Raw genomic sequence first — 19,312 nt, 5'->3', positions numbered from 1 at the left:
ATGGTTTTAAAACGTCTCAATGAAAATGAACGTCAGAATTGTTACTCATTGGCACAGCAGTTCTTTTGAGGACATGAGCCAGCATGAGGACAATCCTCCATTCTTCACTGCACTAGGCTTTAGATTTTCACTTTTTATTTCTTATCTTTTTCAGGTCCTCTCCCTCCTTAATCTTCAACATGGCCTAGAGCTACAAGGTCTTGAATTGAAGACCCTTTCTACAGCTCTTGTTATCACTTATCCACTCAATGTGACACAACCGCTTTATCTTTATGGGGATAATGTCACCATGCTCTTCCATAGTTTCCGAATTGTTTCTAAATTCTTCAGACTCCATTATCCGTTATCATTGTCAAAAATGTTGCCCATTATCTTCCATATTAACATATGACCCTTGCTGTAGTCCAAAATTTACTTCAGTACGAAGCATAGGAAAATCTAATTTTGCTTTTAATGAGGGATCAAATAGATTTTAACAGTATAGCTGCCAACATGGAAAGGCCAACATATTTAATCTTAATATTGCCTTTAATTTATGTCAGACACTTAACAAGATACATGATTAAATTTAAAAAACAAATCCATTATTTGAAAATGTTTTATTTCAATAATTCCGACTATGATTATTCTGCAAAATAATAAACCGGAGTAAAAGTAGCGTTTTACAAAAACTCATTAAAAAAAATTCAGGCAGATAAAATAACTTTATCACAGTCCTCCCATTGCTCTGTCAGAAATAAATTATTTCCATTCTTCAAAGGACAATAAAGCTTATATAAGTTATTCCCAGAAAAAATAATCCAACAGAATGATAATACAAAATAAATTTAAATTATTTTTATTCTTCAAAATGCAATAAGACTTGTAACTCTTTCCCGGAAAAAATAATCCAACAGAATCATAATAAAATCATAAAAATCATAATAAAAAAACACTTCTTTAAAGCTCATTTAATGAAAATGTTAATATTTTCTCTCTCACATTTAAGATAAGATATTTATCGATGCATTATTACTTCGTATTGATTTCTTTAAACATTTTAATTCTATTACCTTTATATCTCTTAATCATCACAATTACTTTTCCACTTAAAACTAAAAAGAATACACTATTTTATTTTAGGCTAATGGTGCTAATTCTGAGGGAAAATCCAAATTTTTGGCTCAAATATCTCAAAAAGTTATCAATTGGGTGCGCATTTTTTTTTTAAAAATTTCATATGGTTTTACTTTTCAGCAGTGCATTTAATATAATTTAAATACTGTTATATAGTATAATTTAAATACTGTTACTATAGTATAATTTAAATACTGTTTTAAAGTAACATTGCTAGGAAAAATTCTATTAATAAATCCAAAACTTCACAGTATAAGATTCTAGTCGGCTATATTGGAAAAAATTATATAAACAGATTCAGCGTTTACAATTCCTTAAGACGGTCTCACACCTGTTGTTTTATGATCGAATGCGACCGCTTGATCATTTAGAATTGGTACGGAGATATATGTGCTAATTGTATATGGTTCATTAATTGGCAATAGCGTAGAACTAAATAGACAGTATGTAATCCCATTGAGGAAATGTTATTTTGATCATGCACAAAAAAATATTTTATAGAATTTTTTTTTACATAAATATGATTAATCATAGACGAAAAACTTGATAGATGTTTATTGTAGAAAGTGTTTTCAAAAGTATACTTCAGATTTAAAAAAATTTTTTTTTCGTAAAACGTGAGTTTAAACCTTTAAATAGGAGCCTTTCTCGAAAACAAATGATGAAAGAAAACATGCTTTAGATATAAAAAAAATTTTTTCCTCGTAATATTAGAGTATGTGAATCTTTAAATAGGAGAAGTTGAAAAAAATATAATAATTTTCAAAATCTAATTTTGAAAAAAAAATTACACACAAAACTATTATTATTTAAAAAAAAAAAAAGATATAAATTTTGAAAAAAACTATTACAGATCTGATAAAGCGTCCGTATTACGATAAAAAAATTATTCTACAAAACAATAAACAAACCACTGAAAGTTATTATAGATAATAATATAATTTTATGAATTGCTAATTTTTATGTGATAAATGAAAAAAAAAATGAAAAAAAAAAAAAAAAAAACACTTCTTAGCAATAAATTATAAAAAAAATTGTTTTCCCATATCAATCTGATCCGATGCACATTAGCGTTCCAACAAAATAAAACTTTCTTTTAAAATCGACAAATATTACAATAATTAGTTCGGTGCAATAGCTAGGTAATTCCCAAGTTTTTTATAGCATTTTTAACTGTGGTTAATGTAGAGGGTTTCCACATTACTTTTCAAACTGAACATAAACGCCGAGAAAGACTTTATAAGGACTTAACACTATAAATGCCACATTTCACAATTAGGTACTTGCAACTATTCACATGGCTGTGTCTAATCACATGGTTGTGCATGACGTGTCAATGTCACAGCTTTAAAACTTGAGTTTATCATCACGGAGAATCAATTTTTAGTTAAGATTGAATTGGATACCTGCAAGCAACGTCACGCGCGTGTGTCCAACCTAATTGGTTGACTAATGCGTGACGCCGCTAGCAGACGCCAGCAGCAGGTCAGTTCAGCAGACTCGCACATAACGCATTTATAGAACAAAAAAAAAGGGGGGGATGACGTTCTTTACGTAAACCATTTTGTAACCTCGATATAAATTCGATTCGATATAAAAAAAAAAAAACACCTCTCCGGTATAAGTTTTAAAAAATTTTTTGGTCCTCACTAACAATTTGTGAATCCGGACTTCCTAGTTATTGCAACAAGCCCAGAAATGAAAAAAGCGTGATCTTTTCATTTCATAACGTAAGAAAGTAAAATATTAACCTAACTTATAGCCGAAACGTAAATATTTGACTCAAATTTGTACCAAATATAAATAATCACTGATTTTGAAGTGTGGTTGCTCCTAACACATACCGTCAGATGGGGTGACTTTGTGCAACGAGGGGTGACTTCGTGCAAACTGTCATTTTTTAAATTTTTGCGTCGTGCCATCTAGAGGTATTTTTTTAAGCTCGGTATCAACTGATTTGAGTTGTCAACATAACGAACTAGTGGTTACTGGCAAAGTAAACATCATCGTTCTTGAAAAATTGTGAGCTCAAGTTACAAACAGTTTCACATTTTTTAACGTTGCAAAATCGGAGGCTGGAAAGTCTGCTCGGTTGAATAAGTTCCAGTTATCCTGGCCAGGAAAGTAAGTTATACTTTAAAAGTCTTATCAATTGAGATAACAAATCATGCATAATTTTTAGTTTTTAATTATTATAATGCTAGTTATTTAATAATTAACAGTTTGCACAAAGTCACCCCATCTGACGGTACTAATACAGAACCCGCTGAACCTCTTTTTTTTGTTTCGAAGATCAACAAAAGTTGAGGCAAATATTTATATAAAAAACAGCACAGTTAAAGCCCATCACACGTTGTCAATTGATTTATTACAATTATGTTTTAGCCTTCTTTAAGAACAGGGTACAGAAAAATAGTCGGTATAGATGAAATTCTACTGTGTTATTTTGTTTGCTATAAATAATTAACTCGTTCTACCAAATTTTAAGATTTGCCTGTTTTCATCCCCTTCCCGACAAAGCTAGATATTTTTTATTACGAATACGATGTTGAAATCTTATTCATATATTCTAGGTAAATTATGTTAGGAAGATTTAAATAATTTAAGTACTTTAAGTTTTCTATAGATGTAATAGTACATTAATAGTTTTCTTTAGATTTTATGTTTCGGTAATGAATTCCGCAAGAACAATGGATTTCAAATTGTTTTTATTCTTCGAGTACGGAATGTATAAATGAATCCTGTCTCATTCATGAATGATAAATCCACTTTTTTTGCTTGCAGAAAGAAAAAAAAGTGGATTTATTTTGAATATCCTGATAAAGCATTAAACAATTCACCTACGATGAAGGTTTTCGCAATATATTATCATAAATATCTCATACAGAGAAGAATAGGAAATAAGTTTTCGTTCGATATTACTGAACTGCTTCCGTAAAGAGAAGAGAACGAGAGGCATGAACGAACTTGTTCAAAGCAAGATGAGTATCGCAGAACCCGGATGTATACAATGCAAAAGTCGCTCTCCGATTGGCTACATCGATTTCCTGCGGCACAGCTGACACTCGATTTTCTAGCCGGACTTTAATGGGACGAATTGGTGCAAAAGATTTTTCCTGTCAGTATTAGCGCCATCTGTCGAAAATGTCACTAACCAGACAGAACTCCTTAATGAAGACTTTATAGAATATCCAAACAAGCTCACAATGGCACAATCTGAGCGTTGTTTTGATGTAACATACGAACACAGAAAATATTTTATCGATCCACTTTTATAAGAATTAAGAGCTCGCAGTATTTTGTTTTCCAGTCGGAGATTCTTTAAAATAGTCTAAACATCATTACATAAAACAGAGAATTATAACTTATACAAAAAAAACTTTTAAGACAAGTTACTCTAACTTTTTTTATTATAAGCAAGAATATTATTTTAAACGCTAGAGTCTGTAGTATAATAAAAATGTTCAATTTAGCTTATCTAAGAATACGCTATTCAGCCTTTCATCCCTTCAGTGGATCCATAAATGAGTACCAAGCATGCTTGGGAACTAAACACTGGGGGTTCCGCGTTCGGCTGACCACCTGACCGGAACATCTGCTCCTCCACCCCAGAGCCCAAGGTCAAGAAAACTGAGATGGGCACAGTAGGCATTGGCCCTCTATGGGCTGTCGCGCCGCTGAGTTTAGTTTAGTAAGAATACGTTATAATAAATAATACAAACATATACTCGTAAATTATAAGCTATTCTCCCAGGCAACAAAATGAATAATGAAACTATTTTTCTTCCATCAAAAACAATCTTCTTTAAACCTTTTATATTCTAAAAACAGCCTAAGGCATATATATGTTATGTCAGAGCCGTTTTTAAGGATGGGCCCAGTGGGCCCTGGCCCAGGGCCCCGAGTTTTAATGGGGCCCCCGAAATGTCTAAAATCAAATTGCATAAATTATTTTTTTTAATTCTAACTCATTTGTTACTTAGCTTAAGAGGGCCCCCAAACCCCACTTTTTCCTTCTTTTTTTAAAGTTTTACTCAGAGCTGAGGCCCTTTGAAGTCCATAATATCTATATATATTTTTCTTTCTTACATTGTCGGATGCTTTTCAAATTCTAATCGAAGTGTTTGCAAATATAAAATAATCGTTACTCCTCACTTTTATAACCAAAAGAGCAATAAAACGCTCTTTCCACAGATGAAAATATCCCCACTTTCGTAGCTACCACCCACAGAGTTGTCAAATAGCCTCCTCACCTTACACTGTCTTTTTTCCTAAAACTTCGGAAATATCAGATGTCCACAGAAACACCCTTTTGTCTGATTTCCGGTCATAAATTTCTAGGAAGAAAAAATTTCTAGGTCTGTAAATAGGGGGAGGGTCGTGTTAGAATTCCTTTGGGTCACTCTGTCTTGAGATTTCCATAGTGCCCGTTAAATTGGATCTCATTCAATTCTAAATTTTCTTTCTTAGAAAATTTAGATATTTTTCCTAATTTATTATAAAAGCTTTTTTTTGCTTTAATCATCCTAAATGTTTCAACTAGCCTAATTGCTTAATTTACTTAATTTTTGTAGTTGATTAAATTTTGTTATTTTTTAAATTAATCGTAAGAGAATCCGTGAATTGGATTTCTAAATCAAATTTTCGTAGGATACAAGACATAAATCTTTCACGTTGGAGGTAAGCAAATGTTTTTATTATATCAATTTTGGTTGTGGTTAGGGAAAACGTGGAAGGTTTGCGCAGTTTTTTACATATTCATTGCGATTTTTGATTTATTTATTTATTTAAATGGCGGGCCGCTCTTCAATTCCCTCTTTGACGGGCCTGTCTGCCAAAACTCTTGATTTGATCTGTTCTGGATGAAATCTAGATAGCAAATGTAATTTTATTTTGATTTTACTTACTGCTAGTAGACAGAAACAACATATGATTTTGCTTAATAGAGCATTGAAATCAAATGATCACCAGCTAAACAAATGTTCAAACATGAGAAAATAGATTTTTATAACTCCTGTATGACCAAATTTTCCATATTTCCCCTAAATATGAAATATGTTTAATTTGTAATATCATATTTCGTACACAAAATTAATTTATTTAGTTAGCTTAAGATTTTATTGTTTATTGATTTTATTGTTTCTATTTTTAACTCCTTGATTTTTGTTGTTATTTTCAGTTTAAAGTTAATAAGGCTTCTCAATTTTTTAATTAATAAGGCTTTTAAATTTCCAAATCAAAGTCGAAACAATTTCTTAAAATTTAAATTGAAAATACCTATGAAATTTTGACAGCTTTGTTTTTATTTTAAACGGATGCATTTAATTTAATAAAATAATAATAAAAAATGAAAAATAAAAATAAATGACTGAATAAAATAAAAAAACTTCGTTATAATATTATCTTTTAAACAATTTGAGTATTAATAAATTATTTAAAAATAAACAAATTTTTAGTTTAATAGGTTAAAAAAAATTGATTTGTTTAAAAGGTAATTATGCTCCATCATTCGATCATGAGACTATTTAATATCTATTCCTAAGGATTAGAATTCATTTTTATTTTACTTTATTGTAAAAATGATATATTTAATACTTTCATGTGATATGCTACAGTTTTAAATACCTAAAAGATGACTGAAATTGTCAATTCAAAAAACAATTAATACTTTCGAATGTGAATTTAAATAACTCCATACGTTTTGTTTGGCTATCTCATTTTATATTATTGCAGTATTTAGAGCAGACAGTTGCTTGTGGGTATGGATGATATAAGTAAAAGAAGCATGCAAAAAAATATACATATATATTTCAGTTAATGCCCTTAATATTATATTTTTAAACTTCTCGCAAAAATGTAGTAAAAAAATAATTGTCGCAAACAAATTAATATTAAGTAAGAACGAAACAAAAATGATATCAAAATATGCTGAATCACTAGTGAGACAGGTGGGATGAAACCCATCGAAACCAATTTGACTGTATAGTAGAACTAGAAGGTGTTTCTAAAATCCGGAAATCAATCAGGTTTCAGTTTTTTTTTTTGTCACAAAATTTATCAGGGGCTATTCGTTAGATTTCAATGTGGGTTATGTTTTTTCTTTGATTGAATATTAAACATTAACAAATATTTGTCTTTTAAAACCTTTCATTCTATAATGAAAATAATTATTCTATAATTATTATTCTAAAACTAATTGCTAATTGATATAAAGCTTTAGTGTATTCCATTGATATATTAAATGTCTTCTATCGGCGGAATCCCGACATTACGATTAAAGTTTATTAAGTGAATTACGAATATTATAACCTAAGAAGACAATTTTTAAAATATTTAAAATAGAGGAATGTAGATTTTTCATCGTTTTATCATTATCAATCAGAAATAAGGTTTTATATCCGACAGATTATTAAATTTGCAGTCCAGTCTAGTTTTGAATTTATTTTTGGTGTATACACATAAGCTGAAAATGAAGGCCGAATTATGGTTTACTTCTAAATGAACTGAAGATACTTGTTATAAATGTTAAAAATGGTAATTTGGAAAGCATTTTTCAAGAATGTCAAGTAGCCAAATGACTTTATTTATTAAATTTAAAAAAAAAATTTAAAAAATATCCGCAAGGCAGGTGTGTATATTTGGGGCTGATGATTATGAAATCTAACACAAAACTGTGAGATCGTGGGTTCGATTCCAGCTGATGACAGTCTTTAATTCTTATTTATTAATACTGAAAAATGCTTTTCTTGTTTTGTTTTTTTTAAGTATGTATGATAAAAACTAATATAGCAATTATTTAAAAAACTAGAAGGTTCCGCTTCCTGTCCATTTTGCTCACTAACCCTCGTGGTTGCTTCTGCATTCATTGCAGATTAAGAAGAAAAACGGTTTATTTCCATTTTTTTTCTACAAAAATTATGATTGAATTACCATTTACATTTTAAAGATGACTAAATTTAGGCAAATCAATACAATTGGTACCAATCAATAAAATTGGAAAATTGGCACCTGCCGCAGAGTTATTACTCAATGAAGATGGACTCAAGGAATAGAGCATGCTCTTCTGAATGAGGTGCACCGAGTTCGAATCCCAGTGATGGCTGGTCGATATGAAATTTACACCCGGCTTTTACCGACCACAGTTCTGACGTGAAATATCCTCGGTGGTAGGTGGATCTTGGGTTAGAGTCCCTTTGCCAGGCTAACCGTGGGATGTACTCGTGTTCTTCCTCTCTATGCAACGCAAATGCGTTCATAGAGAACTTGCGCAATGCAAGTTCCATCAAAACGTCTTCCATGAAGGCAAGCATTTCTTCCAATACTTGATCCAGGAGTTCTCTTGTATGATGGTTTGGGCTTAAAATTACAAGGCTACGGAGTTTAACATTAGTAGTCGTAAACTCGAAATTGGGTGGGCTGTTCAATGACTGTTATAAAATAAACTTATAATTTGGCCACAATAGCTTGGTTGGTAGGACTATGGTCGAATTCAGCCTGCCGAATAATACCCATGCATAAAATGGGGACTGGTGCATGTTGAATCTGTTGGGGTCATAAACTCCTCCAAGTTCTCATAAAAATTCAATACCTCTGGGAACTGATCCAGGAGTTTCCTTGTCTTCTGGATTAGTTTTAAAATTTCTTGACTACGTAGTTAAACATTGGCTCAAAATTAAGTCCGTTTTTCAACTATTATAAAAAAAAAAAAAACAATATTTAAACTGTATTTTCTTGTATTCTTTCTAACTCCTTGCATATTTTCTACACACCTTCATAATTTGATGTTACTAAGTCTTACAGATTTTGAGCTGCAAATCAAACTGTATGTCTTACAGGAAATTGATTTTGATGATGTGATAGAAGATTCGTCTCTCACTCAAAAAGCGCGAAAAGTATTATTACCATAAATTTTCGATAAAAATAATGTATATAAGCTTTTATAATTAATTTATATGTTTTTCACTCTTAAAATAAAATCATTCTTAAAAATTATTCAAAATTAAATTTTTTCTCTAAATTTACTCATAAAGGGCCCCCAGATTATGACAGGCCCAGGGCCCCTATAAACACAAAAACGGCTCTGTGTTATGTCATTGTTATGTTGATTTTCAGAGAAGCATTTTATCTCATTGCTTTTTCAATACCGAGTCAATTTTGGTCTTCCACGTTTCAGTTTACTTGTTAAGTATAATCCTAACCAAAACTTGTTTCACTTTAATTTTTTTTCCTGGATAGCAACAAGTATAACATGCATACAGATGAATAAACAAATACTATTGAGAAATAAAACAAAAAGAGACCAAGCTAAAAATTAAAATTTTAAAAAAATTAGCTTTCATAATAATCTAAATAACGTTCTGTTATCAAATAAAGAGGACCCTGTATTTTTTTTTGTCTTGGAGCTTGTCAAATCTGTGTACATCATAGAGTTCCGTGTTTACCTTATAAAAATATCGCTTAATCCTCTGAATAGTATATACCTGAGTATAAAACAACTTTACAAATCCCCAACATTTTATGAGAGAAAGGGGTTAACTCATACAACCATTAATAAAACCAGACATTCGTTGATCGTAAAATATCGATGCAATATACACACAATGTCATAGATAAGAATAACTCTCTATGAATTTACCTTTACAAATCTCCCCCTTTCAAAAACTATGTTCAATATGTTACATGCAATTCATTTTGCATTTTCTCTCATTTTATTTCCTTTACCAAATAAATAAATAAATAAATAAATGAATAAATAAATAAAAAAAATTTTAGAAACAATACTTTAAGTTAAGAATAAGAAAAGTTAAGAAAATTATTTCCAGAATATTTAAAAAAATATAGCACAATGAAACTTTTTAAAGCATACCATAAAGCTACAAATTTAAAGATTCTAGATCATTATTCGCGCCTAAATGATTAACCCTAGCAGAGCTGTACTTTGCAACTCTCTGCTTTGCAACGGATCGCACTTTGCCACAGATTCTATTTCATCCTCATCTGCTGAGTTGAACAAAAAATCGTCTTAACCCATATTCAAAAAAAAAAAAAAAAAAAAAAAAAAAAAAAAAAAAAAAAATCTGGATTCTACATTTTTAAAAATTTTTTACGATAACATTTGATACATTTCGCCACGCGTCTAGTATCAACTGACATATGACATTTATAGTAATAATAATCGACTAACCGACAGAGGTCGATTTATACACCCAACATATAAAAAATTTTATCTCGTACTTTCGTCCCCAACATTTGAAATTTACCATCTCGTAATAAAAAATAGGGAGAGGACTTATATATTCCGAGATATAAGGTAGTTTATTTTCTAATTAAAACGTAATGGCAGCGAAATACTTATGTTTATATAGTAGCAAGAATAACTCAACTGGTGGGCCTCTATAAATGCACTTTTATTCACAAAATTAAATTCGTTAAAAAAAGTAAGTCACATTTATAGTACATAAACAATCCATGGTCAACTTATTAGACGCACTATAAGATTCTATGTAAAATCTTAATTATCAGGTGATACTATGCAGTTTTTACACGACTGAAACCGGTTTGCACTTGCTAACGATCGTGTATCAATTGGTTAACATTGTGATGCAATACGTTAAAAATAAATACAAATAGGAGGTGTATTAAAAATCTCATGAATAAAAATCCATTACATGTATGTTTAAATAGAAAAGTCTTGCATATAAACTCGTGCAAAATATGTTGTTATTAAAACACTACAGTGCGATTAATAATTTGATTTAATTAGTACAATATAATAACTTATATAATAAATATTCTATATTTATATAATAAATCGTCTAATTTATCCAATCGTCGAATTTATATTATATTTCGTCGAATTTAACCAATTGGTACTCGAACGAAAACAAGTGCAAAGTCTCGTAAAAGCAATAAAGCTGTATAGTATCACCTGATAATTAAGATTTTACATAGAATTTTATAATGCGTCTAATAATTTGGCAAGAGACTGTACAATGAGTCTAGTTTTAGGACCAACACTGTTCTTAGCCGCTGCTAACGTCGACTATCTATGTCTGCCAGAAATGAAAACTACGTGCTCCCAACACCGAAAATTTTAGGAATGTAGGATTAATAAAAATATAAACAAATATATAAGAACTAGGAGGCTCCGCCCCCTGCTCGCTAACGCTCGCCAACCCCCTAATCCTATGTGGTTCACGCCGTGAACCATGGCTCGCTGCGCTCGCTCGCCAATGAACACAATGTTCTAGCACAAACACATAATATATTATCATCAAAGACATAGTATTTTATCATCAAAGACATAGTATTGTACTTATGTAGATGAATTCTACCGATGTTCTTATTGGCTTTTAAAAAAGTATATTAGCTATTTAGATTGTACATGGTGAAAAAATCAAAACATTAGCTAAATAAGAAACATATTAGCAAAATAAATAATCAAATATTGCTTCACTAATATTCTTCATTTTAAAGCGTGAAAATTCAATGCATAAATAAACGCGAAATATAAAAAAAATTCAATGCATTCAATACAAACACTTAAACGTTTTTTAGACGTTAAGGTAGCTCCCAGTAGAAAAATATCAATTCAACAGCGGCCTTTTAAAGCATTCTCACTTCAATTAATTAATTAATTCCTAATTGAGTTTAAATTAAATATTGTCATGTTTTTAGTGCATGAATCTGAATTGAACAACCTGATAATGCTCACTCTGGTTATTTTAGCCATATGATGCTCACTACGTGCTCTTGCGCGCCGAATCCAATCAATTAAAAATGAAAACTGTTGCCAGCGCGAGAAAAGAAATATCATTGGTTTTATTGATACATACATACATACGTACGTATTAGCGTTTTATATAATATAGATAGTTAAAAATATTATACAACAACAGCACTGAACCAAGAAACTGAAGCGGTAAGATTTATACCAAATTAAAAAAAAATTCATTCGCTTAAAAAATATACAAATTGGTAATAACAGACGACAAAACGTTTCGAGGGCTATACCCTGATTTATCTCTCTCGGCCACTGTGGTTTTTCATGTTCTGTTTTTTTTTTCTCTCAGCTACTGCGTTTTTCTAACTTTATTTCTCATCTTTATTTTTCTATTTTCCGTTGGCAATTTTACTTTTTTATTTCAAATCACTTTTTCTTTTCATTCACGCATGACAAGTCTTGAAAATGCGCGCCTTTCTTGAGCTTTTGAAGCAATATACTTTATAAGGTAATATAGTTTAAATGTTGTAGTTCATTTACGTCGTACTAGAGCTGCACAATGGGCTATTGGCGACGGTCTGGGAAACATCCCTGAGAACGATTCGAGGACATGCGATCACAATTTTGATCCTCTGCAGAGGAGATGGCACCCCCGCTTCGGTAGCCCGACGACCTGCACGCGAAATCGAGCACTTTACGGTAGAACAGTTTAACGAGGACCACTACAGCACACCCTCGGTCCCTACGCAGACTGATCCAAGATATCACCCACCCGCACACTGACCGCAGTCAGTGATGCTTGACTTCGGTGATCTGCTGGGAACCGTGTCTTAACCAGGGGTAATTGTGAGCCCAAGTCAAAATTCCGGAAAATTTCTTGAGTTTAAAAAAAAAAAAAAAAAGACAGTTTAAATTTAAAAAAATTTAAACAACGTTTTTTTTTCTCCTTTTTCTCAATATTTCTTAGTTTACTTAAAATATATTTAAAATTTCACACATATCTATGATGACCTGGAGAAGTAATTAAAATTTACTAATATGTCTTTCTTTCTTTCTTCTTATAACAACTATTTACTGACAAAAAATGAATATTAATCACGAATATAAGCTTATAAAGTATCTCTCTGGCTCTCCCTTACAAACAAATAAAATAAACTGTGTTTTTAAGTTCCACCTTTGAAAATTTGATTTCCGGAAACTTCTGTGATCAATGATTTTTTGAAACATCTGGACCTTCGATCTCCGGAAACTTCCGGATCACTGTTAGCGAAAATTCCGGAAATGCGGATTTTTTCCGGAGCACAATCAGCCCTGCTTAACGATCAGTCCACTGCTGGGCAAATATAGTTTAAAAGTAACATACTTTGCTTATAAAGTACTATACTTTACTTCAATAAATATAAATGAAAGAATTTCGTGTATATAAAAATAAAGAAATTATAGAAATTTTCAATTTTGATTGTAAAGCTTACTTTGAGTGTAACCAAATTCATCTTCCGATTCGGAATCTTCTTCTGAAGGGCTAAGTTTTAAATTGCCGGCACTTAAATTGTCTATCTGCAACAGAGAAACAAAAAAGTCATGAATATAACAGGTAATTTCAAAATACATTCGAATTTTTTTATACATCATAATTTACTTAGAAATTTTTTTATTATTTTAAAAAAAAATTTCATTGGAAAGAAATATTTTAAAACAATGTGAACAGTTATAAATTGTCTATTTTTTATTTGCTTATGAACTGATTCACTCATTCACTAATTCTATGGATACACTAATATGTTTATTCATTATTTCACGGTTTCAAAAATTCACCGATTCAATAATTTGCTTCCATTCTACTTCCTTCATTCACTCGCTATATCAGGAATTATCATTAACGGTTGGCATAGTGATGTGCTGTTCATACAGAAGATTATAATATTTTGAAAGCTTTTCGTTTTATTTTATTTAATGAAATAAGTTTTAATGAACTTACTTACTTTTATTTTGAAATTGTAAACCTTTTTAAAACTTTAACTTTGAAAATATGTAAAAATATTTACAACCATAAAATTTAAAATTTGGAAACTAAATTCAATAGAACATATTTCAAAGAATAAAATGAGAAAAAAAATACTAATTAACGAAGTCATTTATAAGTTAAATAATAAATACTAAAATCGCATTCGTTATAATTCGATACAGGTTAACATGAAGGAAGTTTAATTCATTTTCTGACTGCAGAAGTCATAAGTTCACATCCTTTTTCCCCAGACTATACTATTTGTAATATTTTGCAGGTTCTAGAACCCTAACGTACCACATTAAAAAAAACGGAGATATTAATTAAAATAAAATTTTCCTTACACCCAATTAAAAAAAGACCCGTATGCTTCAAATTTTTAAATGCAACAAAACAAAAGTTTCAATAATAATGAAATAAAATTTAAAATTTTACAAATATTCCATTAAAAAAATTATTGAAAACTTGCATTTCAAATTATAAAAATTTAAATAATTTTATGTAACATTTGTTCCAGACCTTATTTGTGACCAAGAAATTTACATATTATTTTCGAAGAAAAGAAATTGTTGTGCAAGAAACATTTTTAATAATTATACTTTTATTTAATGTCACACTAAATTTCCAATAATTATTTACAAACTTTGTAAATAAAATGCCTTGAATATGCAAGGCTAATACAAAAATAATTAATTTCCAGGGTCAATAAATTTAATAAAACATTAAAATTTAAAAATTTCACTTAGACAATTTTCTAGAAAAATTGTATACAAGAGAACATTATATAGCGGGAAAATTCCTTCATGGCGAATTCTCTTTCCCTTCCATAAGTAATTGAAATTTAAAGTATAGTAAAAGTGATTTCAGGTAGACCGAAGGAAATCAAGAAGCTTTAAGAGCTGAAAAATAATTTCAAAATATCAAAACACAGACAAATTATCGCAAGTTTATTTCCCCCTGAGTAATTCTGCAATAATTTGTTTGCATTTCGATGTTTTGAAAACTTCTTCAGCCTTTAAACTTCAAAATACTTTCGAAATATCAAAATTGTTGAAGGATTACTTCCCTACTGTGGCATCTTATGTTGAGCAATCTTGATATAAGTTGTTTACACATTTTGAAATTTTGAATAAAATTTTCGGCATTCCTTCTCGCTCTCGTGAAAAAGACGGGGTGAGGTTTCGCTCTCTATTTCTCGCTCCCGTGAAATTTCCGGGATGGAGTGTTCAGTAGTAACGCGCCAATAAGAATAAAACTAATTCATTTCTTTTGCCCGGAAAACACTTTATTTCTCATTTTACACACCAGATGGCAGTACCAGGATATTTTCAAGTTAATTGCAGATAGTTTATTTTAAACTAGATGCGAGCAGAAGATGTTTGGATGTCAGAAAAACAAAATAGGCACTTTTATGACCGTTTTCTTGAAAATTAACCGATCGTTAAGGGGTTAAAACTTCATGCTTAAATCTAAGTTTATCTGATTACACTTTTTCTATTCTTTAAATTTTAACACTTGAGAGAAAGAATTCACAATGAAGGGTTTCTCTAGCGCTGTAGTGTCCTTTTTATAAGAGATGGGGAAAAATCATTAAATATACCTGTTTTCCTTTCTTAGTAAGAGCTTTCCCTTCTGGTAGATCAGTGAAATCATCTTCTTCACCATTGCTACTTTCGACAGATTTTTGAATTATGTTTCTAAAGCTGTCTTCTGTCTTGGATTCGTTCTTCAGTTCCTCAGTGGACGGAGTAACTATCTCAGGGCTATCGACGGACAGTTTTGTAGAGGGGTCAACGGTGACTGGAGATGTCCTTTTGGAAGACGTCCTTCGTTTGATAGTGGACTCTCGAGAGGACGAAGTGGACGAGGAAGCAGATTGTGCGTTCGAAACTTGAGAGGATGTATCACTTGGAGAATGTGCTGACAATAGCTGTAAAACCATAAAAAAGTTTTTTTTTTTTTTTTAAATTTCAAGTTTCGGTGCAAGGTTGGGCTACTACACTAAAAAACCTATAATTAAAAGCTTAAATATTTTGCAGCAATGATGGTCGTGCAACAATTGTACATGGTAATAATTGCATCAATGTATAATATGGTAATAATTGTCTTAAAGACGGTCGTGATAATCGAAGCAATTTCTAGATAGGAATCAACTACATAATCAAATCAAATCTCACGAGTAGGATTTAACAAGAAACAAATATTATTGGAAATGCATCAAATGGAAAACATATGTAACCACGTAGTGAAATTAAGTTTAAAACTACAAACTTTTTGCTGAAAAATTTACAAAATTTTCAGAAATATTTCAAAAAATAAAATGGGTTTGAATATAAAGTTAAATGAATATAAATTAAAGTTATATATACTATTTCAGTAACTTATTCAGTGTTTACACACATTGCGCGCTTGGGAACTGAAGAATTTTCATGTTCATAGCACCAAAACTAAAGTATGACTATTTCTGTACCTTTAGTTGTAATTTATTCACGTTATATTACGATGCTTTATTCTAACTTTATTTACAACAGAATGGTGTTGTAAACAAAATCTCATGCAAAAATAAGAGGAAAGATAAATACGATGACTTGGCAAGTATATATCTGATAAAGGTCAACTTTATTCACTGAGGGAAAATATGGGAAAGGGGGAGAAAATTCCTACGATGCACACTTCTGTGAACATTCTAAAAATTTAAATTAAAAAATTTATTTTGATAAGGAATTTAGAAATGTCACACACATAAACATGTCATATAACATGAATATTGAATCAGTATTAGAAGATAATGATAGTCAATTGTTAGTTAGGAATTTTAATTTAACGATCGAATATTTTATTAAAGACGGTAATAATTTATAATTAAAAAAATTAAGAAAGAAAATATAACACCTTATTTAAGGGAAATGCCATCATGTATTTCCCACAAAATAACTGTTTCTTTTTTTTTGAAAATTTTCCTTATATATAAAAGAAATTTCATTTTAAATTTTCAGAATTATGTTCGCTTAAACTATTATTGGCATTAGGATGTCGAAATAAAATATTTATTTAGCCTGTCTACCTCGTAACGGCCACAAAGACAACAGGAAATAGAACAAATTTGTGATTAGAAGTAATAGCCAAGCATAAACAACTAAGTTTCGAAGAATGCTGAGAAACTATCTTTATTAAACATTTCATGGCGTTTCTTTATAAATATTTCTGCACTTCCAGTTCTGCACTTCAAATGTATTAATTTAACCTTATTTTATGGAATTGAAACTCAAACGTTAGGCAACGTGGATCGATCATGGAAGATTTGGAGAGGACACTCTAAAAACTTCGGAGCAATCATTATTCCAACCTACATATACACCTTAAAGAATGCAGTTAAATCTAAAAATTTAAACTGGAAAAAACTGACACCAAGCTCATGCGCAGTCACACCATGCATGAATTATTTTCGCATCCGAAACACAAATGCTGACGCACTTCGGGCATCGTTAGAAGAATATTTAAAATAGAGTACGCGTTGGCGAGAGTTAGTTGCTGTTTCTCATGCTACAATACAGAAAAAAACACCGTTAAAATCTGTATGTATGTTTTCAGTTCGGAACTAAGATAACTTATATTTTAATTTTTATAACTCTGTGAACTGTATTAAATAATTTTATTATATATACTATCTCTCCGCTTTTCTTCTGTTAAACCTAGTTTTAAACTAAATATTCTCTAAGGGCTAAGCTTGTTTCTTGTTTGCAAAATATTTTTATTTTAAGAATTAGTGCAATGGAACTCCGATTTTATATTGTCCGTTTTGTCCTGTTTCTAATGTAATTTTCTGCTGGATCGAAAGAGCTGCCTATACAGATATTATGTTAACATTTTTACGTTACTTCCTTTATAAAAAATAATGCTTAATATATTTTTCTAAAGACAAAACCAAACAATTTTTTTACAATGCTCACAAACTTTTTTCGAGTTCTTTTTATCAAGGGAAACATATTTCTTAGCAGTATAGAGCCGTTCTAGCTGTTTTTCTTTCCATCTAGCCTATTTGTTAGTGATAAGGAGGTTTTTCCCTGTGTCCAAATCAGAAAGGTGGGAAAAGGGGCAAATAACGTGACCGAACAAACACAGGGGAGAAGAGTGCCTTTCGATATTTTCGCCAACTCTCTATTAACAAACGACAAAGAAGGGCAGGATAAGACAGACTACTGCCAATAAAGGCAATGTTCGACTTTCGCGAAAACACCCCATGCCTTAATTTCGCATGCGGTTTTTATCTTACTCTTGTGTGTATCTTACATTAGGCAGCATTCTCACCGAATGAGGTTGCCGTACATTTGATCGCCGTCGAGGAAATGTGAAAACTTGATTGGTGAAATATATTTTCCCTCGATTAACTCACCAATCAGGTTCTCTTATTCTCGCGACGGCGTTTGGAGATGCGATCATCATATTCCGTAAAAATACTTATGGTATAATTATAAACTTTAGAGTTAATAAATACTAAAAATAGTGTAAAAGAAGATTATTGGTATTTCACTGTAACAGAACTATCCGTAATTCTTGGGGTAGTGAAATACCAAGAACTATCCATAGTTCTTGGAGGAGTGAAACACTAACTCCCGTATTCACCAACACGGATTACCTCGGGGTAATCTATGGGTAAGAGTAAAATCACGAGTTAAGTGCGAAATGTTATTCTCCAGCCGAAATTTCGCCAAACTCGCAGATTTCATCGACAGTTCTGACTCTTCGGGTAACCCTCCGTTTTTGCCGAGTTATCGGAGGGTAACCTATTCACGAGGAGCTTGTAAACAAACAAGATGGAGGATTCCATCGCTGCGTTTGAGCTTGAAGATCTTGAATTTCTTGAAACTGTTGAAAGAAGGGAAATATATGTCCCAACTATCAGAAATAATGACCTAGAAGAGTTAGATGAAATAGACTTTTTTGAAAGATATCGTTTCTTAAAACGGACGATTGAAGAACTGATCTCCAAAATTGGCAGTAAGTTGGAATCTGATGCAGATCGGAACAATGCCTTAACTCCAACGGAAAAAGTTTTAACTGCTGTAAGATTTTATGCACTTGGAAACCAGCAAATAACATGTTTATATTATATAACACCACGTGTTTATATTATATACAGAGTCACATCTCATATTATATACAGAGTAGATACGTTTATATTATATACAGAGTCACACTACAGACTCACCTTGCCCAATCAAAGGCCTCGTTATATTTCCTCCAAGAGTTAAACTCGAGTTGTGAAATCCTCTGTTAAAAACGGTTGGAGAATAAAAAGCGAGGGTTAATCCGAGAGTAACTCTGAACCGTGGATATTCCGATCCCCGAGTTACTCTTGAATTTAACTCGGCGTGGTGAATACGGGTGTAAGAACTATCCTTAGTTCTTAGGGTAGTGAAACACCAAGAACTATCCTTAGTTCTTGAGGTAGTAAAACACCAAGAACT

General features: G+C 31.1%; 1 protein-coding gene across 8 annotated transcripts in view; it reads right to left on the bottom strand.

The window, feature by feature from the left end:
• LOC107448785 (multiple PDZ domain protein) overlaps positions 1-19,312 on the bottom strand; it is a 684,699-nt gene that overhangs the window by 176,450 nt on the left and 488,937 nt on the right. For all 8 annotated transcript variants that reach the window (XM_071183400.2, XM_071183406.2, XM_071183404.2 and 5 more), the window contains 2 exons: positions 15,445-15,774; positions 13,312-13,396 (listed from right to left, as the gene is read on the bottom strand). In XM_071183400.2, the coding sequence (XP_071039501.2) occupies positions 13,312-13,396; positions 15,445-15,774 (415 nt within the window). The remainder of the gene's footprint in view (positions 1-13,311; positions 13,397-15,444; positions 15,775-19,312) is intronic.

This window comes from Parasteatoda tepidariorum, chromosome 7, assembly GCF_982258835.1.
Source record: "Parasteatoda tepidariorum strain Cologne lab strain chromosome 7, Ptep-v5.0, whole genome shotgun sequence".
Lineage (NCBI taxonomy): Eukaryota > Metazoa > Arthropoda > Arachnida > Araneae > Theridiidae > Parasteatoda > Parasteatoda tepidariorum.
This window is presented reverse-complemented; position numbering and strand designations above follow the sequence as displayed.